This window comes from Nicotiana tabacum, chromosome 9 (genome assembly GCF_000715075.1).
Source record: "Nicotiana tabacum cultivar K326 chromosome 9, ASM71507v2, whole genome shotgun sequence".
In the NCBI taxonomy this organism is placed as follows: domain Eukaryota; kingdom Viridiplantae; phylum Streptophyta; class Magnoliopsida; order Solanales; family Solanaceae; genus Nicotiana; species Nicotiana tabacum.
In genome coordinates, this window is record NC_134088.1 from 107,644,589 (window position 1) to 107,666,976 (window position 22,388).

General features: G+C 39.9%; 2 protein-coding genes across 2 annotated transcripts; one reads left to right on the forward strand and one right to left on the reverse strand.

Moving 5' to 3' along the window:
* Positions 1 to 2,597: 2,597 nt before the first annotated feature.
* On the reverse strand, positions 2,598 to 17,147 carry LOC107775603 (protein RETICULATA-RELATED 6, chloroplastic). The gene is made up of 6 exons (XM_016595353.2): positions 16,637 to 17,147; positions 15,652 to 15,839; positions 14,998 to 15,096; positions 14,598 to 14,903; positions 13,411 to 13,569; positions 2,598 to 3,167 (listed from the first exon to the last, which is right to left on the reverse strand). The coding sequence occupies exons 1-6, from the start codon at positions 16,985 to 16,987 to the stop codon at positions 3,017 to 3,019; spliced, it is 1,254 nt and encodes a 417-aa protein (XP_016450839.1). The 5' UTR covers positions 16,988 to 17,147; the 3' UTR covers positions 2,598 to 3,016.
* Positions 17,148 to 21,609: 4,462 nt separating this feature from the next.
* Positions 21,610 to 22,017, forward strand: LOC107775607 (uncharacterized). The gene has a single exon (XM_016595358.1). It carries the CDS (start codon positions 21,610 to 21,612, stop codon positions 22,015 to 22,017), a length of 408 nt encoding a protein of 135 aa, XP_016450844.1.
* The last annotated feature ends 371 nt before the right edge of the window (positions 22,018 to 22,388 follow it).

The window sequence follows — 22,388 nt, forward strand, 5'->3', positions numbered from 1 at the left end:
GGTTTTGTTCTTTTTCTGCCAATACGTGAGCGGGAAAGAGGAAAGAGGGAGAGACTGTACAACGGGACGGGACGGAACGGGACGGTTCACGGGCCAAAATTAATTATTTAAGCATTAAGTTTGGCAATAGCTAGTTTTTTTATAATGACTACGATTTTAAAGTTTGCAACGGCTAGTTTTTTGACTTATTTAATAAACTTAAAACTTAATAAATGATTAAAAAAACTAAGTAAAGAATTATAAAATATTAAAAAAAAGATTTGTAATAAAATATTTTAGTAATTGTAATAGAGTTATATTTTATTTAATATAATTTCAAGCCATTAAGTAACTAAGTAAGAGTGTAAGACAATTCATAAAAAGAATTCAAGGCTTAGAATCTTTTATTTTATTAATAGAACTTTAAAATTTCACATACAAATATAATTCTTTTGAAGAGCACCTAATCTACGCAGCCACTTTCTAGGAAGGGTTCTGTTTGAACTAGTAGCCAATTACAAATCATCATACTAATATTTGTAAGCTTCTATATAGTTTCGTTGTAACTTATCTATAATTTCTCTCAGACATTGTTCTGGAATTGGCAATGTTGATTGATGTTCCATGAGTTCCATGCCGTCATCGCTCCCAGTGCTAAGTATCTCATTGTATTCTTCTTCTTCCTTAGTGGTTAATTTTTCAAAAACAAGATTTCTTCTTTCTGAATTAATCCAATCGCTGAATAATACGAAAATCTCTAGGCTGTCATCCGCTAATGAATGTCTATGATCTCCGATTTGAAATCTTGCCACGCTAAAAGCACTCTCTGATACTACTGATGATGCTTGAATGGTCAGAATATCTCGGGCCATTATTGAAAGTGTTGGAAAAGCCTTGTCACACTCCCTCCAGCATGCCAAAAGTTGTTTGTTGCCTTCTTCATCTTTAATACTTTACAAACCTTGATTAAGATAAGAATCAAGTTCATCACCAATAGAGGAATCAAAACATATTATATCATACATACCTTCCTATAGAACTTCTACTCTAGCCATAGAAGTAGAAGGAGCAGTTTCACTACTTGTTGTTTCCATAGATTTATATTTATCAAATATTGATCTAGCATAAGAATATATGTTAACTTGACAGGCTTCGAGAGATGGTTGTTCATTTTCTTGAATTGCTAAATTCTCATAAATTTTACGAACAAGTCCCTTTAAACCTCCCGTCCCACCACTTTTGGTATGTACAAATTGTTACTTACATTTTTCACATATAGCACGTTCATTGACTTTATCATGTTTAAAAAATTTCTACACAAATGATATTTTGGTACGTTCAACCTTACGCCTATCTCTTACAGGAGATACAGGGGGTAAAGCTCCAGACCGAGATTGACTCTGAGTTGGAGCTTGTGTTGCGGGACTAGTGGGTGTTTCATCGAATTCTTCTTCCTCAGTTTCTTCATCCTCATTTTCTTCGTCCTCAATAAAAATATCATTGCCAAATTGTCTTTGTAAAGTTTCATGATCTAGTTGTTCTCCGAAATTAATATTATAACATGCGGGGTTGGAAAAATAAAATTTCATCAACATGAGTCATTTCATCTATATGTTTTCTAATTCTAGGAGAGGGATTAGGATTAGGACTAGGATAAGGATTACTACTACTATCACATTTACTACTTTTTTAAAACATGCTAAATACATTTTTAGGAGCCATAATTTAAATACGAAATTAAATTTAAAAAGTTAACATAAAAATTAAACACATAAATGAAATACGAAAATAGAACCCGTAAAGTAAACACAAAAATTAAAGTACTAAAATGATACGCAAAAATTATATATTAAAATTAGGAGATGGAACGAGTGCACCATGATTAAATATTGAAACTTGAAGAAATTGTTCCAAATACTTGACGAATTAATTTGAAGCTTGAAAGTTGCTCCAAAAATTTGCCTAAATACTTGAAACTTATTTTGATTGTGAGAAAATAGAGAGAATAATATAGAGAGAATGTAAGAGATTTGAGAAAGAATGATTGATTTTTGTAGGAAAAAATGAAGAAGGATGGGGTATTTATAGTTAAAAATAGAGCCAAAGTGTAATTTAAAAAACATAAGGGTTAAATTAAATTTTAGGGGGTAGGGGTGTTTTTTTTGGGGGGTGCGGGGCAAATATGGCCGTTTATAGCGGTTAGCCAACGGCTCTATTTAAAAAAAAAAAATAACACGCGGGACAGACAGGATAAACGGGACGAAATGATCATCCTGTCCCATCCTGTGTACCGTTTAATATGGGATAAATGTGACGGGACAGCCTTAGAGAGAGGTAGACTAAAGTGAGGAAAGAATCATACAAATAGTTAATTGGGCTAATATTGGTAGCATTTGACTATGTCTCCAAATGGGTTAGTACTTCTTTCTTCAGACATTTCCTTGAGCTAATTTGCTTTGAATTGAATTCAAAAAAAAAAAGGGGGGGGGGGGGGGTGTGCATTCGGCAATCAAATACGAATTTTCTGGTTAAAACTTTAAAAGAGAGAAAAGACATTGATAGGCATCAAGCAAGACCATCAAAAGAGGCATAAGGGAGTAGACAATGGCAAGATATACTAAAGCAAAACACCTACTCCTGACTGCTGAAAGTGATTTACAAACTTCAGTCTCAATTCTCTTCCTGATAGCACAATATCTTTCAACCAAAATAATCTCACATATTTCACTAACTTACTATGATCTAGAAATGAATGAGGAAATGTTTAAGAGAGCTCCCCCAGGATCCTAATAAAGTTAATCATCTTCTGCTATAGTGGACATGGCAATGCTCATGATAAAACTTGCATTTTTCAGCTGTCTTCATTTGGTGCTCCAACCAAAAACTAATTCTCAGGCTGCAAAATTGAACGATGACGGCTACTCGTTACTTTTTTCCTGACTATTCTTTTTCTTCGAGCCGTAGGATCTGTTGTTTCGCCCTCAGGAGACTAGTCAGTTTGATCCCAAGAAGCCCAAGCTCGAAAACAATGGCAATTCTAGGATGTGAACCTTTCTGAAGAAGGCTGATCAAGACCCTCGGTGGGTCGACTACAAGCCTTCAAGAGATCATCTGAATGGGCCAGTGGATCCACCTCTATACCAAGCCAAGCTAGCCTTGATGCCTCTCCTACTTGAACATTCAAGACCCTGCATACATTTAACTGATTATTAAGCAGGAAAAAATCGAATCATCTCCAAATCTACAGACATCGTATCCTTTATCCACCAGTTCTTAGGATAACAGAAAATACATTTCAATAATTAAAGCTAATCTAGTTCTACTGGACACTTAAATTGTGCAGACCGTACAAACGTTAAGCACTATGAGAAGCATCAACAAATACTACAAGTGCAAATCATAAACAGCAATGTCATTTTGGCAATTGCATTACTATTATTACTTTAAAAGGGGAAAGGGTCAAATTTGAGCCTGTACTATAAAAAAATGAGCAACTTTGTACTCCGTTAAACTTTTGGTCCAATATAATCCAACGTCGAAAGTAAAAGTATCATTGTGTGCCCTTGGCTTCCAACTCAGCACAGCCTGGGGGTAGTTTTAAACCATACTTAAAAGCCCATAGCAAAAATATGCTTCAAAAACGGCTTTGAATATATGGTCAGGAGGATACTGGGCTATGGAAGGAAGTTATTGATGCTAAATATGGCGTACAAAATCACCCATATGCTAAAAAAAATAGCATCCCCTTATGGTGTAGGGCCTTGGAAAAGTATCAGCAGAGTTTAAATAACAACTACTACTACACGCCTCAATCCCAAACAAGTTGGGGTCAGCTATATGAATCTTCACTGCCATGTTTCTCCATCTAAGCCCAACTCATATCATCATCATACCAAATAAAAGAGAGTGATGCACAAGTTTAATACATATAAAAATAGTAGAATAATAATCAAAGAAAAGCAACTGAACCAAATCAAGGTGATTGGCTTAATGTGTCTAAGAGTTATACTAAAGGCTTGTTTCATCCATGTTCTGAAATTTTGAGAAAGCCATAAGGCCTCCATGGCTGAAACAAGCTCTCCCCAGCTTCAAGCTGCGGGAGAGTTATCCAAAAACCCTACTTATGCAACCCGATTGCATGCTAAACCATATACCCCACCCACTAGCCAAAACGAATTTGAAACGGATTGAAAGTCTCCATGATGAACCAACAATTAAATTTACTGCAGAAAACTTGATGCTTTTTCCATGGAATGCTTTTTCGGGTGGAAGAGGGATTACACCAAGCAATTGTTATGAAGTTTTCTCCTGGAAAACCGGATTTACATGTGCTTCGCAAGTTGATTCCAGTGCAATTGAGCATTAAGGGACAGTGCAATATCCGACAATTTGAATTCCAGCACCTCTTGCTAAGGTTTGATCTCTATGATGATTATGTTCAAGTTCTGTCAAGATCCTTTAGATATATATTCATGTGAATGGGGAGCACATCGATTTAGATTACTTTCATGGCCTCTACTCTTTAATCCGAAGGAGGAGACTTCAAGAGCATCTGTGTGGATTTCGTTTCCCGATCTGCCGCCAAATTTGTCTGCCAAGAAAGCACTGTTACCTATCGCCTCTGCTGCAGGTAAACCATTAGCTGTAGATAAAGCTACTCCAGAAAGGTCGAGGCCAAGCACAGCAACGGTTAAGGTAGTTCTCGATCTTCTTGACAAGCAACCAAAGCAGATTAGATTACTTCATGTGGATGAGAAATCTGGGAAAACTATTGAACATTACCAGGAGATTGTTTACGATAACCTTCCTAAGTATTGCAACTATTGTAAACGACAGGGACATGATGAAAATAATTGCCCTTTGATCTTAAAGATATCTAACGACAATGATCAATAGATTCTGTGATGATCGACAACATTGATGAATCACAGGTGGAAAAGTTTCAAGGTGATTCACGGAATATGTTGAAGGAAAAGAGGAGGTAACTGGCGGGTTTAATAAAGAGAAACCTATTGATGATAATCCTACTGGGCAGAAACAAAGTTCTCTGGAGGCTGGACATACAAATAATATGGATTTAGCATTGGTTCCCAGCTCTTCGAAAGTTCAGAATTTGCACAAAGAGCTTCAAGTAGGCTGCAGTCGATGCCTCAAAATCTGGGAACGGTCAGGTTTTATCTAGTCCTTGTCGTGAAACTAGTAAGGATGGATCAAAAAGGCATCGTAATGATCAACAAGAAAATAATTTTGTGCAGCAAGTTGAAAACTCAAGTAGTGTTGACACTTCAATGAGACGTGAATTTAAAGACTTGGGCAAGGGTGTAGAGACAAATAATGAGGAAGGTTGGACTGCTGTATCAGGGAAAAAAACTGCAGGAATTCATATTGGCTCTCCAACTCGCATTAATGTGCAGCAAACAGTGGATATGCCAAGTGATCGAGCTCAGACTTTGTTGGTCCAAATTCTTATGATGTTTTGATAGCACCTCCTGGTGATGAGACTGTTTCTGGTGGGAATACAGAGCTTCAGGTGGTGCATGGTGTAGCTGGGCAGCGAACAAATGATGAAAATAATAAGGGAGAATGTCACGGGCCCGAATCCTCACATTGGGTAGCGGCACCTGCTCGCCCGTGCGGCGCCCGCGGACTCCCCTTCGGCGCGGGCCAGCCTGTCTTCCTGTCCCAGGATTTCCCAAGCACGATCCTGTGCCTGTCGGTTGGGGCTCGCCCCAACGTGTGCCGCCCGTAAGATGCCTAGGCCCTTGGCCCTAGACATGTCGTGGCGCTCCATCTTAGGATCACAATCCATGCGCGCCCTGGGGACTTGGCTTTGGACATGCCTTGTCCTTAGCCCAAGACTGAGCATCGCTCCCGCGTGCACAGCCCAATCCTCAAGCTTGACACTCGCCTAGTGCATCCGCGACTAGCTCGTGCCTCGCCCGAGTTAGGCAACCTTTAGCCCTTGGCCGTTGTCATGCGCCTCTTTCGTGCCATGCCCATACATAGCCCTCTTGCAGCACGCTTCCATTCCGAAGTAGTGCAGTGTCGCCCACACCTGCACCTTTAGGCCAACGGACCCTTGCTTGCATGGCTGAACCAAAGCCATGCTCGCAAGTCGACACATGATGCCCCTATGACAGGTGCGTCAAGTATCCAATCGGCGTGGAGGTCTCTTTCCAACACTCGGCAGCCCGCGGGGCTGGCCGTTCCACAATAGCAGCCTCCACTGCCCTTTTGATGCCCAACGCAGGCCCTAAGGCGTTGCGCAGCCCATACGAGTTCCCAAACTCGCATGGATACCTTTGACACTCCCTTGAGTCATCTAGGCAGTCCCTTGAGGTTTGCCCCAAGGCAGCTCGTTCTATACGGCTCGGTGGCAGCACGCATGGGGGAGGCAGGTCGGAGCTTTCATCACCTATACCCCCCTTATATATGCTTAAAATTAAAAAGCCCAAGTTGCCCGAGTAGACTGCTCTACGTCAGACCATCAGAAGGCCTTTTCTCACCAGTTCTTGGCCGAAATTACAACCCCAAAGTGCGGGTTGTAACATCCTCCCACACTCATAATGTCATCACCCCGATGACACATCATGGCTTAAGACATCCCGGAGTCTGCCCCCTCAGGTATGCCCATTCAAGCTCCCTTGGTCCTGTGGGTTGGACTTCCTCGAAGTCCTTTCTCAAAAGGAGTCGTGCCCCATGCACTTCTCCCCCAAGTATCTTCCAAGCGTGCCTCTGCACTTCACCTCCATTCGGTGTTCACTTGGAAAGTGCCTCCGCACTTGCACCCTCTAGTGTCTAACTTTGTGATTGACCCACACTAGTCAAATCACACCATGACCCTCACGGTCTTCATGTCCGTCTGAAGCTTTCCTTCACAGGTAAGCACATCATGTGCTCTTTTGACGTCGCTCCCGTAGCCTTTCGCTCACGTAGCCCTAAGATGCCCTCTTTGGCATAGCTCCCGCAGCCTTTCGCTCACGTAGCCCTAAGATGCCTTTGGCATGGCTCCCGTAGCCTTTCGCTCCCGTAGCATTAAGACGCCCTCTTTGGCGCGGCTCTAGTAGCTCACTCGCTCACATGGCCTTCAAACGCCTCTGGCATAGCTCACGTAGCATTCCGTTCCCGTAGCTCTCTTTGCCTTCACTACCTTGAAGATGTGTTCGCTTCCAGACCCACGACTTTGTCCTTATGCCTCTCGCATAGGCGGGATCCTCCCACACTAAATGTGGAGGATACATCTTAGCTCGTCATCTCACTTGGCATTCGGCCAGCTCTTGAGACGACCTTTGGTGAGTACTACATTCCTAAAGTCGTAGCATCGCCGCCTTTCCGAACAAAGTTCTTTGTTTTCCAGTTGTCACTTCCTCAGCAAGTAGCCAATGCTCCCGGTAGTACTTCAATACTCGCCCTATAGACAGGTACTCTCTTGGTCTTGCTAGCACGACTTCCCGGTTCGGTGTGCCTCGCACCTGGACACTCTCGGTCCCCGATCATTCGACATACCCCTTTCCAGAATGATGACACCTTCTAACTTGGAAACTCGCCCCATTTCGAAGCTTCGCTATACCCTCGAATCTGATTCCTCACCTTGGCAATGCCCTCAGGCAACCCAAAGTCTTCTCCCGAAGGAAAGACACTCAACATGATGCGTCGCACGCATCCTTGGCAAGATCTCCGCTATGATCATGCCCAAGTTCATGGTCCATGGCTCCCACTCTTCGTAATATGGTTGCACGACCTGGCAAACATGGCATTCTCTTGGCCATCCGACTCGTCGGCATATCACCTCATTCAGTAGCACCTTAGACTCACGAATAACAATGGAATCACCCATTTCCTTCGTCGACCATTAGTATCGGGTTCTCGATCTTTGGTGGCATATGAACATCAATCTCCTGCTTTGACGTGATCTCGGCACTGACATCCAAAATGCACTCGCCATATCCACCCTTTGCCTTGACGTTGTGCCATGGCATAGTATGGCCTTAATCAGCTCTGATACCAAGTGTCACGGGCCCGAATCCTCACATTGGGTAGCGGCACCTGCTCGCCCGTGCGGCACCCGCGGACTCCCCTTCGGCGCGGGCCAGCCTGTCTTCCTGTCCCAGGATTTCCCAAGCACGATCCTGTGCCTGTCGGTTGGGGCTCGCCCCAACGTGTGCCGCCCGTAAGATGCCTAGGCCCTTGGCCCTAGACATGTCGTGGCGCTCCATCTTAGGATCGCAATCCATGCGCGCCCTGGGGACTTGGCTTTGGACATGCCTTGTCCTTAGCCCAAGACTGAGCATCGCTCCCGCGTGCACAGCCCAATCCTCAAACTTGACACTCGCCTAGTGCATCCGCGACTAGCTCGTGCCTCGCCCGAGTTAGGCAACCTTTAGCCCTTGGCCGTTGTCATGCGCCTCTTTCGTGCCATGCCCATACATAGCCCTCTTGCAGCACGCTTCCATTTCGAAGTAGTGCAGTGTCGCCCACACCTGCACCTTTAGGTCAACGGACCCTTGCTTGCATGGCTGAACCAAAGCCATGCTCACAAGTCGACACATGATGCCCCTATGACAGGTGCGTCAAGTATCCAATCGGCGTGGAGGTCTCTTTCCAACACTCGGCAGCCCGCGGGGCTGGCCGTTCCACAATAGCAGCCTCCACTGCCCTTTTGATGCCCAACGCAGGCCCTAAGGCGTTGCGCAGCCCATACGAGTTCCCAAACTCGTGTGGATACCTTTGACACTCCTTTGAGTCATCTAGGCAGGCCCTTGGGGTTCGCCCCCAAGGCAGCTCCTTCTATACGGCTCGGTGGCAGCACGCATGGGGGAGGCAGGTCGGAGCTTTCATCACCTATACCCCTCTTATATATGCTTAAAATTAAAAAGCCCAAGTTGCCCGAGTAGACTGCTCTACGTCAGACCATCAGAAGGCCTTTTCTCAGCCTTTTCTCACCAGTTCTTGGCCGAAATTACAACCCCAAAGTGCGGGTTGTAACAAGAAGCTGTTATTGGAGATTCTGTGCAGTTTCAAACTTTAGGAGAGGCACACCAGGATGTTGAAGGTGTGGTTGAGGTCAATAACAAGTTGGCTTTGGCTATGGCTGGTGATATTTCTACATCTCAGTCATATACAGTTATTAATGGATGCCAAATATTGGAGAGTTTGAGTCCACTTCAAGCTTAGAATGGTGCATTGGTGTCCACTGATATTATGCCCGAGAAAATGAGGCCAGGTACAGGTGCAAATGTTCAAGATTATGTTGGCTTGAATACATCGGTACAGGAGGTCCCTTCTCAGACACGAGACATCTCCTCGGACAATAATGATGCTCAATCTATGCTCTCCTCAGCTGCTAATAAGCCCCATGCGTCGGGTTACAGATTGCGCAAGGTCACGAGGTTGGTACAAAGGAACAGGATAAACATTTAAACAAGGAGCAAGGAGTTGAGCAAACTTCACCTATCTGAGCATTAAGAAGAAGACGAACAGGAAGCTGACAATATTGACAATATTGCTAACCAAAGTGATGCACACCCCAAAGATAATCAGGGAGGTACTTTGGCTTCTCCAAATTCTGGCATGAAGAGAAAGTTTAATCCGAATGCACCAGCAGACAATATGGAAGTACATACGACTCAAGCTACTACAAAAGAAAAGGAAATTACTTTGGCACAGCAGAGTCAAAGTGCTTCGGCAGTAAACTGAATCACAATGCTCCTGTTCTCCAAATGGGGCTTTAATTTTGGTGATCAATTGGCATTACAACATGCCAAGGAACCTCATGGTAGTAGCACAAAATCTGGACAGTGTTTGGTGTTAACAGGCAGTGGAACAATAGCTCATGGGCAAGGTTTGATGGTAACAGGATCAAACTCAAGTGCTTCAAAATTTAAGTTGGCTAATAGAGATCTTCTTAATGTTTTAGTCTCTCATGATGTGGAAAAATTGAAGGCTCTTGATGAGCCGGTTACTACAAATACCTTAGCCATTACATCCAAGTCTATTGTTGTAGTGGAAAAGAGATAGGAACCGGGTGCGTTAGTGTCAGGACATAGTCCAACCAAAACAATTGGTGTTGATACAGATATCTATGAGGAAGGAGAAGAAGATGACATGCTGGATACTTGCTTTGCAAATGTAGCTAGGGATGGAGATCTTTCACCTCGACTACAAATGACTTGAGCAAACAAAGGCACAAAGAAGAACTCTCATAGACGTCAGCATAGTTGGGATGGAAAGGTGATTGAGGAGGTTACTATTCAGTATCTTCCAATGAGAATTGCAAAGCAAAAGGTGGCAGCTTCTACCACTTCAACAAGGTCCACTAGATCAAAGAAAAATTAATGAAATTTCAAGATATTTTGGAAAGGTTGGAGGAAAAAGACAAGAAGGGGATCCTTGGCGTAACTGGTTAAGTTGTTGCCATGTGACCAGGAGGTCACGGGTTCGAGCCGTGAAAACAACCTCTTCCAGAAATGCAGGGTAAGGCTGCGTACAATATACCCTTGTGATCCGGCCCTTTCCCGGACCCGCGCATAGTGGGAGCTTAGTGCACTGGGCTGCCCTTTTTGAAGGAAAAAGACAAGGTACATAATCAAATTGCTACTAGGCTACAAGTTTTTGAAGATGTCACAAGTTCAAAGAAGAAGGGGCTTCGCTCAATTCTCTTTCTTGTTTTATTTTATCAATTTATTAGTATCATCACATGTAATATCATCCCAGAGTGTGTAATAAACTTTGTGATGATCATAGACTACTTGGTTCTTTCTAGTTCCTACGTTTTTTACATGCTTGCTAGTAACAGAGACAGTTCATACCTCATAGAATTGTAAGGTCTAGCTCAGTAGTTGTCATTTATCCACTTTTGCCTCAGGGAATTCACCTGAGTTGGCTTTGAGGTCATCGCACCTGGTGAAAGCCAAGGCCTTTGGATACTACACTACTGGAGCTTTTGCTCCCCTAGCTTGTACTTTTCCTTTTGCAGTTTTTCGTATTAATAAGATTAGCCACTAAGCACTCTGCGTAGTGGTATATTCGCCTAAAAAACAAATCAAGGTCCTAACATGACTAAAGCTATTCCTAACTAAATGCATCAGCAAAGTTTGGAATGATCTTTTTCATTTTTTTCAGAACATATCTTTTAAAGCTGGCAATGGCGCACATATCAAGTTTTGGAAAGATAAATGGCATGGAACTCCCCCGGGTGGAAACATTCACTGGCCTCTGGGCTCTCCTGATAGAACATAGACTCAGCCATCTCCAAAAATAGAGAAGATAACTCCTGGAACCCAAAATTCAGAAGAAACCTCCAGAACTGGGAATTGAATGATCTGCTAACTCTCTTGAGTGCTCTTGAAGAATAGAACATTGATGATCAACAGGCAGATAGAAAAATATGGGACAATAATAAAGCAAGTATACAGTTAAGGATGGCTACGACCAAATCTGCTCTGAATGGTATGCTAGTAGATTGGCCATGGAAGCACATTTGTAGGACAAAATTACCATTTAAGGTGGCCAGCTTCACCTGGACAACACTTAAAGGGGCATGTCTCACCCAAGACAATCTATGCAGGAGAAACATTATACTAGTAAACAGATGTTATAAACTATCTGACTTGTGAAGCCTTTGTCATGCCTCATACTCTTAGGCTTTACTTGTTTGCACTTGAGGGAGGTCTGGACCTCAATGGTTCATACCTTACACCATTAAGTGCATTTATTTTTATTAAAATTTAGTCACTTAATGGGTTTGAACAGATATTTCATTAAAACTTTGAACAAAGTCTCAATATCATTAAGAGATATTTCATTAAAACTTTGAACAAAGTCTTAATATCATTAAGAGGTTATTCAAAATGTTTTGTGAATATGACTTTTCGCCACCACTCTGTCCACAATAATCACCACCACTACAGCCAACTACTAGCACCACCAACCACTACATCAGTTACTACCACGCCAACCACCTCTACCCCACTATAACTATAACCACTGCCAACCACCATTACTACCGTCGTTGGTGCCATTTCGTCACCACTATTGGCCACGAGCACCACCATCACTACTACCACCGCCCCCAACCACTACTACCAGCCACCTCTATCATCACAATCGCCACCGATGCCAATCACCAAACATTCCACCACCGCCACTACTAACATCAACCAACTCCACCATCACAACCACCAACACCATAGCGCCAATCACTACCACACCAACCACCCCTATCATCACCAACTATCACCACCACCACCAAACACAACTACCAACAATCCCCGCATCATTGCCAAACATAACATTCATTTATAACTTCAAAAGTTTTTATTTTCTTATCAAATAATGATTTTATTTATTATTTACATTTTTCTAATATTTTATTATATTATTCTAATTATTCTTATATTTAATTTACTTTTTATCTGAATTGTATATTATTATGTTTAAATATTAATAAATTATACACATTCAGATATTAAAAAATAATAATTTTAAACATAATAGAAAGCAACACTTAAATTGGAATGGATGGAATATATCGTTCTAGTTGGGTTAACCTCATCCCTATAAATAATGCTAATTTTTGTTTTGGATTTTGTTAGCTCCCTGATCCTAGCATATTCTCATGTATTGGAGCTAACTCTCTCTCTTTCTTTTGTAACTATTGCATCTTCTTAATCCTGTTAATTAATTCTTCCTACTTCATAAACAAACGAAAAATTTAACCATTCAAAAGTTGATGGATAAATTAGAAAGAGACACTCTTCGGAACAGACTAAAAATAAAAGTGAGACACTTAAATTGGAATGGATGGAGTATATCTTTTTAGTTGAGTTTACCTCACCCCTATAAATAATGCTAATCTTTGTTTTGGGTTTTGTTAGCTCCTTGATCTTAGCATATTCTCATGTATTGGTGCTAACTCTCTCCTACTTTTATAACTATTGCATCTTCTCAATCCATTTAATGAAATCGTCTTACTTCATACAATAAAAATAAAAATTAACTTTTCAAAAGTTTAGGGATACATTTGGACATTTTATCCCGAAGAATTGGACATCTGGAGTCCACCTATTTCACACCAGAGCTCCGTTAGTGACAAGGGAAAGCATGAGACGATGTGCTAACAGCAATGGTATCAACGGATCAAAAGCTTAACGAGAACAAAAAATAAGCAATTTCGAATAGTGCAAGGGCAAATTTGAGCAATCAAGATAAATTGCTTCTACATGACTCATACTCCTAGGTTTCTTCCTCATAAGATTATATCATTTTTGTGTCAATATTGCACGAAGAATCTTGCTATCTCTAAGCTCTGTACGCTTACACGTACAACCAAAACGTGAACTATCGCTGTAAAATGATGTTTGCACTCGTACAAAAAAAGGGAAAAAATTAAGTCTTGCATATACTACCACCATATGTTTATAGACGGTATACCTCAAGGCAGTGCTGCTGAAGAAAAGAGCCAAGCCAATAATACCAAAGTAGTTTCTGTCAAATCCACACAAAAGCTGATAACGTATGTTTGTGTAAAGGCCAAGAAAGGCACCATAACCAAGTGCATAATTGATCACACATGGGGTAGTCACCGACAACCTAGCAAAATAGTAGTAGTAAAAAATGAGTCTACCGTGAACATAAGGTGTCATCAATTGTATTTTAGCTTTATAAAAATAACTAAATGGAAATTAAATTACACGAGGAAATAACAAAATGGTTTGTTATTTTGGGGTAAATCTGAAATAGTCCCAAAAATATACCCCTAAACAATTTTGGTCCCTTCAAGTTTGCCAAAAGTAAGCATTTTTTGTATCCATATTTAACATAAGTTTGTCAAAAGTGAGCATTTTTGGTATCCATCAATTATTTCACATACTTTGATCGTTAGTGTTGAGTTGTCCCACATCGGAGAGATTTGAGGTCCTTGGTCTCCTTATATGGTCTTGGACAATCCTCACCTCATAAACTAGCTTTTAGGATTGAGTTAGGCCCAAGATCCATTTATCATGGTATCGGAGCCAGGCTCATCCCAATTATTGTTAGTTTGTTACCAATGTTGGACCCCCATTTATGTTGTCCATACTCCAGTTTGTAGGCCTGGGTGTGAGGGAGGGTGTTGAGTTGTCCCACATCGGAGGGCTTTGAGGTCCTTGGTCTCCTTATATGGTCTTGGGCAATCCTCACCACATAAGCTAATTTTTCGAGTTGAGTTAGGCCCAAGGTCCATTTATAGAAGTGTTAAAATCAAATTTAACGGGAACCCATATTAGAAGGTATATTTTTTTTAGTTTCTACTATTTTGATCTATTTATGTTGTCGGGTGTAGTTTTGAGGTGCAATATTTAATATTTTTGGTCTATTCCCGGTGTTTGCAATTTGTAGTGTTGCAATTGATTATCTTTGACGGACTTTCCTAGTGTTTCTGGCTAATAATTTTTCTTTTGAAGTTCTTGTTAAACCTAACCGTCAGAGTAAGTTAAATATTTGACAACCATAAAAAATGCTATTTTTTGGCAAACTTAAGGAACCAAAACTGCTCAGGAGTAGGAGTATATTTCAAGGACTATTTTAGACCTTAAACTTAACCATAAGGGACCATTTCTATCATTTTTCTAAATTTCTACCTTCCCTCCTTTTTAGCGGCAAGAAGTTTCCATAGAGACCCTTGGACAGCTCCTACAGTGAGTCCAACCATACACAGTTCCACAGCCTTATAGAAAAAAGAATGAATTCTCTTCTGCAAGTCAAATTTTCTTAGTAGATAACTCTTCTCGAAGATATTGTTTGGAAGAATTTGTAACCTATTTCGCCAATCAAAGTAGAATTTGTTTCCAAATGAGTAACAAGGAGCAAGCGACCAAACGACAATAGCATTGCAAGCCATTACAGTAAGCACGTTAAGAAGGGCAAGATCCCACTCCTGCTTGATCCTAGATCAAAATAAAAAGTAAACATGTAAGTTTGTTTAATATACTGCATGAGCAATTTAATGAACTTTATTTCCTTGAACTGAATAAAATATACCTTTCCTTACGGTTTTTGATCTCCCATGAAACTGAGCAACCAATTGTAACGGCCTGCTCTAGAAGCAGCTTGTACAAAAATGTTGGATCTGCAACCATCCTGTGTCAAAAATTCATAGAAAATCAGGCAACTAGAAGCATCATTCACAATCAGCACAAAAACTTTGAATGGTCAAGATATATTGATACAACAATAATCAAGGACAAGATAATTATATTGCACAATTGTACACCGGTTTCGGGTTTCACAATTATCAGAGGATTGCATAATTATGTTACCAAAAAATAAAATTAGAGCACTGATCATATTCTGATTGCCATTAATGATTGGTTGCTCTTCTGGAGAATCATAAAAATTTCCAGAAATTCTTTACCTTGTGTATACTCCTTTTATAAGGGATTTTCCGTTTTGTCAATAAAACCATTTAACTTATCAGGAACAAAAAGGGTTCAGGTTCACAAGCTTATATAAGAGAATTAAGAGAAAGTTCAATAGCTCCCTTTAGCCGATGATTTCTTCATCAACAAAGAGAATTAAGAGAAAAGTACGACAATGCAGGCTACAGAGATAAAAAGCATGTCTAGTAGAAAGGCTTCTGCCCGGCACTTTTTCCCTCGCCAAGTGTTTTGAGTATTGCAGTAGTGTTGTACTTACCTGCGAATATATGCCCTTGATAATACTTTAAGAAATGACCCGGAAATAAATATATGCATATATCTCCCGTCACCGTCATCAAAGTCATCAAAGTAATCATCGTCTCCAGCACCACCCTCACTGCCTCCACCACCACCACCAAGATTGACATTATTTCCCATATTTCCACCTCCTCCATCAGTCGAAAGCTGTGATTTTGCACAACATTAGCCAGTTCTCTTAATACCCAAGAGTTGCCAGATTGTACCAGTAGGTCTACCATGAAAGCTCAAGTTCAGGTAAAACACAGAGCGCGAGATTCTTAAACATAGATGGAATTATCTGTCATTATGAAAAGCAAGCACATGCCGAAATTTCACACCATCTAGGCTAATCGAGGCAAATCAACTTTTTTTTTCTCCACTCGCCTTTCCCATTTCATTGAGAAAGAGAGAACCAAAATAGCAAAGAAAGCACATAAGACACATCTAGGATCCAGTAATCAACGTCAGAATTCAGATTAAACAATTTTGACACAAATGGTCACTTATATCCGATCAATCTTCATTTTTTGCCCATAAAGAAATGGCAAGTCGAGAATACAACAACAGTTTCAGTTCCATTCGCAGAAGCCATCTATACATTACAATGGTCACTTGTATCTTTTTAACCCTTAGTGTCGTATTTCTATCTTAACTACATCCACCATGAAAATTTAATTCAATTTTAAAAATTAAGGTATAAAAAATAATTAGCATACAACAACACAACAGAAGTAAGTCAAGCTAGCTAGTTGGAGTCAGCATATGAATCCATTTATTGGGCATGTAATTATCACAACAATATGCAGAAGACTTACAATTACAACATAGCAGAAAAATGGTAGTTCAATCAATCAAATTAAGACACAAATATTTGTTATCTTTAGTGAAGATCATTAATTGAAATTACATCACATGTTTAAAACCACACGTTAAAGGAGTATTTTCGGTAATAAAGCACAAACCTGGGGCTCAGGGCTAGAATTCGTCTGTGTCTGGGTCAAACCAAGTTTCGATATTTCTAACGTATCTGCACCAAGAGCGCCGTACTTTTCCCCTTTCATTACCGGAGCGTACATCACAGAAGACCGAGAATCAATTGACGCCTTGATAACGTTAGTTTTTGACGGAAAAACTCGCCCAACGGCCGGCAATAAATGTTGTGACGCCCTAGTTTTTAACGGAAAAGCTCGCCATAAAAGTTGTGACGCCTTAGTTTTAAACGGAAAAGCTCGCCGTACGGCCGGCAGTGGCAATAAAGGTTTGGAGGAGGTACGGATATCCATAGGCATGATTTGAAACACAGAGTGAGACATTTTTTTTGCTGTTGTGATCAAATTCAAACCTAAGGGGTGTTTGTTTTTGCAGCAATCAGTTTTCAGAAAGAAGGAACTTGGTTGGTAAAAACTTGGTGGCTGAAGCGATTTGGCTCCTAGTGGGACTTTGATTTGATGCCGTGTCCAAACTCAATGTGATGACCTGTAATACAATTGAACAAATATTTGAAGGCTCAACCGACGATATGTTTATATATATATATATATATATATATATATATATATATATATATATATATATATATATATATACACTATAACATTATTAAAGGCACATATATGGCAAGTCATGCATGTAATTAGAGATGTAAACGGTTCGGTTCGGCCAGTTATTTTATAAAATTTGTACCATACTAATTTTTCGATTATTCTATTATGTATAATCAAAATTAGATTTTTAGAAATCGTACTAATCATGTCAATTTTTCTTCGGTACGGTTCGGTTAATTTTCGATATTTTTTAAATATCACATAAAAATCACTAGTAGAACCAGAATGCAACAACATACATATTTTTATAGGAGTTAACAAAACTCTCAAGACATTTTTACTATTTAAAGAGTAATGAATTAAGAAGACCTGAAAGATAACTAGAGTATAGATCCATCAACTATTCTACAGAAACGTAAAAGAAACTAAGCAAAGACAAAGAAAATATAAATCACACGAGTGGAAAGATATTAAGTAAGTTGGAACTCAAGAATAAAGTCTATAGAAGATTAAATATTCGAAAATATATATTTTAATCATATGAAAGAAAAAATATTCAATACATTGTACTAGTTTGCTACTCGTAATCATTAGAATACCTTGTGTCTTACTAGTGAATATGCCTGAAATAATTTAGTTTCAATAGTAGTATAATAGGTTTGAAATTAGGATTTTGAGTTTAATTACTTGTTAGCTTGTAACCGTTTTCATAATATCTAGGCCCCAAAAAAAATTAATGTTTTATTATTTTTAAACTTAATATATAAATATATTTTTTCATGTAAATTTATTCAGTACGATTCGATATTTTTTCTTTTTATTTTCATAAAATAAAAAACCTACCCTAATTATCGGTACAGTTATAGATTTATTAGAAAACTACGATTTTATTAAAGAAACCTAAAAATCGATTCGGTTGTAATACGATTCTGTAAAATAATATTATTACTATTAAAACAAAAATTTAAATAAATAATTATAGTTGAACCAATAACATGCTATAAGTTTATGTGAATTATCAATCTATTGTGATTAACATTCTTGTTTGAAATAGACAAATACTATTTATTTTTTGTTTACCCTTAAAATGGTACAGTTGAATTTATAATATGGTTTATAGACAAGCGAAACAATTTGATCCCAAAATGATAAATAAATTAAATAAAAATATAAGACTTAGCATTGAAATCGAGATAAGACAACAAGCAGCTTGATTCCAGGAGCAAGGCTTCCGAAGACAACAATAAGAATATTGATAGATATGAAATAAAGTATTATTGAGCTTAGAATAATGTGTAGCATAATTTTGTTAGAGTTTTCGTCTCTTACGATGGTTGTTGAAGTCATTATTTATAGCTACACCTAGGGAACAAGTCCCTAGGATCAAGTCCCTCTTAAATGATAATTAGCAATATTCCTTTCGGGGTCTGCCCGGTGCCAACCGAAGCTGCTGTCCCCGGTCTTGGTTTCCACTTGCTTCGTTTTTCGTCTGTCTCCAGTTCCACTTGTCGCTCTATTATTAGAGTATTTAATGTGAACCGACTTTACCCTATACATTTTTATTTTTCTTGCACTAACAAATTATTATTATTTTAGTTAGTTATATTTAAGTAATTCTACTTAGTGAAAGGTAGAACTATTATCAAGTATATGACCGAATAATCCAAAAAATCTTTTAAAAGATCACAATGTACATTAGACGCAATATTAAATCTTTACGAAAACGATAATAATTTTTAGAATAAAAATTTGTTTCAAACAAATACCATACTTTAAAAGTTCGTCCCAAGAAAAATAATAAACTTTGTCTATAAATAATTAACTTAAGTCAAATAATATAATTTGTGAATGTGACAGCAGTGGCTAAACAAGCAAAATAAAAGCTCATATATGTTGTTAATGTCTTCATAAAAATAAATGTATGAAAACAAATTCGAATTAGGTTTTCCTTTTAGTGAATTTGAATTGCTCCCCCTAACTTTCAGCCAGTTAGCTAGCTACTCTCCTCAGCAGTTGGCTCTTGTTTCTTTCTCCCCCTTTGTCACCTCAAGAGAACATGGGCAGAGAGTATACATAAAAAGACAAGCATGTATGGGTCAAAAATTACCTTTGATATAATCAAAGCATGTTAATATTGAGGAGGCACTCGCGGACTGCCACGTATCGCCAGTTCGACTTCGATAAAGATATGCCCAAGGTCGAAGTGATCCCTTAAAAGATGAAGGATGCGGTCGAAGAGTCAGTGAAGCCCAAGGTCGAGAAGTCATCATAGATCAAGGTCAAGGTCGAGCATCTTAGACAGATTTATAACGGCTAGTTTTAGGACAAGACACAAAGGAGGATATTCTAATAGATGTTCTCTGTACCTGTACTATTAGAGTTTTTAGGTATGTGTTCCCTATAAATAGAAAGAGACGCAATGATAAAGGACATAAGATATTCAACTTGTAAGAAAACACATTGGCTTTATAGAGAGAATCTGGCCTTATTGCAAGCACACGAGAAATACCTTTTCACTAAGATTCTTGCATAATTTTTCCACTGGATCCAAGAACTATTTGAACATTCGAAGGCTCATCAATTATTCATCATTGTTAGAAGGAATATCTACAAATCTCACCCCTTTTTGGGTGACTCGCACATTCTTATTTATATAAATGTCATTTATTGCTATTTATTATTACTTAATGATATCTTCTACCTCTAGGGTCATTGAATATTGTTAGTGTTGTCCACATTTACTGCTATTAGGTCAAGTATACACATTATCTACTACAAAATCGGTTATTTTATCTTTTGGATATTGATATTGGCTAAGATTGATTCTACTTTATTTAAATCTAATTGCTTGAATCTGGATTTAAATTTTGGGTCAAACAGTTTGGCGTCGTCTGTAGATATTTCTTAGCTAATCTTTTAGTTTCCTTTGGATCTACAACTCACGTGAGTTGTTAACCTAACAAACCACAAGGGTTTTCTATTTTCTCTGCACGTACGGAAGTATACATGGCAGGTAACCAAGAAGATAGAACTAAAGTGACAGGTGACATCACGACACCCTCATGAACGCTATTAATGAGAGCTATGAAATGCTAGGCAATGATGTGACACCCATTGCCTCCCCCAAGCGCGAGAGATCGCCTCCCCCCATTGTAGCACGACAAAACCAAATGGAAAATGGGCCCCCACGTCCACAGGAGAAGGAACGCCACCGACTATGAAAAGGCTTCCTGAAGCGTGGTTGACTGATACATTAGTAAGTGTGCTCAACAAACAAGTTCAATGCACCACCATAGCGACTGCATGAGCCCACACGTCCAACGAGTAGACGATCAAGGCGACCAACCAGACCCTCCAATGCCAGGTATACCTCACAATGTTATTAATAGTGCAGGTGACGACGTCCTCACTGTTGTTCTGAAGAGAATAGAAGAAATGGAAAATGAGAACAAAGCTTTAAGAGACCAAATGAAATAACACTAAGAACGGGTCAACAAGATACTGGGTGCCCCCAAGCTACTACCAAAGAGGATGCCGACAGGTTCGTAGAGCAACCCCACACTCCATACCAAAGACCTTCAAAATACCGCTGTATCTCAGGATATACGACGGAACAACCGACCTCGAGGATAACGTGACTCATTACGTCACTGCCGTGAAGGGCAACGATCTCACCAAGGAACATGTGTCCTCTATTTTGCTGAAGAAATTTGGCGAAACCCTCACTGGAGGGGCGTTACCATGGTATTCACAACTACCAACCCGCTCCACAGAAATATTCGATGAAAGCCGACAAGTTCGTAACGTCACACGCCGAGGCCAAGAAGGCCGAAATAAGAGTGAACAATATCTCCGAATTTAGGAAAACCCTAGGAGAGAGACTGAGGGACTTCCTCACCCGATTAAATAGGATAAGGATAACCTTACAAAATATGTCCGAAGGGATGGCAATCGCGGCCTTTTAGAACGGGTTGAGTAGAGAGGGTTCAAGAGTGACCAGAAAGTTGTTGAGCCGACACATGAAGTACCGACCACTTGGGACGAAATACATAATGCTCATTGCGCTGAAGTCCGAGTAGACGATGACGACCTCAACGGACCAACTCGACGGCTCATCTCAGTACAAGGCGAGCCCAGGAGAGAACGAAGAGATAACATAAGGAGGGATCACCCAGTCTCACAGCCAAATAGGGAATGACATCATTCATACGTCAGGACCCCCGCCCTTTCTTCCCTCCGGTATGATGATGACCCATCTAGGCAAAAACACGGACTTATAGGAATGAGAGAGGTATGCCCCCTTGTTGTCTACTCATAATTTTTGTGTGTCACATACAGAAATAGTCTATGCCTTGGAGAAACTTGGAACGAAGGTGAAGTAGCCGCCAAATATGAGGTCCGACCCAAGCACCAGAAAGTCAGATGCCCTTTGCAAATTCCACCAGGAACACGGACACAAGATAGAAGATTGCATCACCCTAAGGCAAAACGTTGTGAACATACTGCATCAAGGACACCTCAAAGAGTTGTTGAGTGACAGGGGGAGGAACAACTTCGCCAGAGGTCGTGAGCGCCAAGGTCCGCCGAAGCTGCCATCACCAGTTCGTACCATCAATATGATTATCGATGGCAACGATGATGCCTCCATCAACGGCATTAAGTTAAGCTCTACTCACAATCTCAAAAGATCCATCACCTACGAACAATATGATGGACTCGAAGAAAGTATCATTTTCGACGAGTCAGATGTCGACGGTTTGACTTTCCCTCACAATGATGCTCTCATCATTACTTTATGAATTTTAGATACTAATGTCAAACGTATCATGGTAGATGATGGGAGAGGAGTGTGCATTATCCATTCCCGAGTCCTCGACCAGATGAGACTCGAGGAAAAAATAGTTCCACGCTGCATCACACTAATCGATTTTAATAATGTAGTTGAATAGACATCAGATGAAATCACACTCCCCGTCTTGGCCGACGGCATAACTTTGGAGACAATGTTCCACATCATGGACCATGCCACCACCTACAATGCCATAGTAGGACGACCATGGATACATTCCATAAGAGTCGTCCCCTCCAACCTATACCAAGTACTCAAGTTCCCAACACCTTGGGGAATATTCAACATACAGGGAGAAAATCGCACATCCTGAGAATGTTA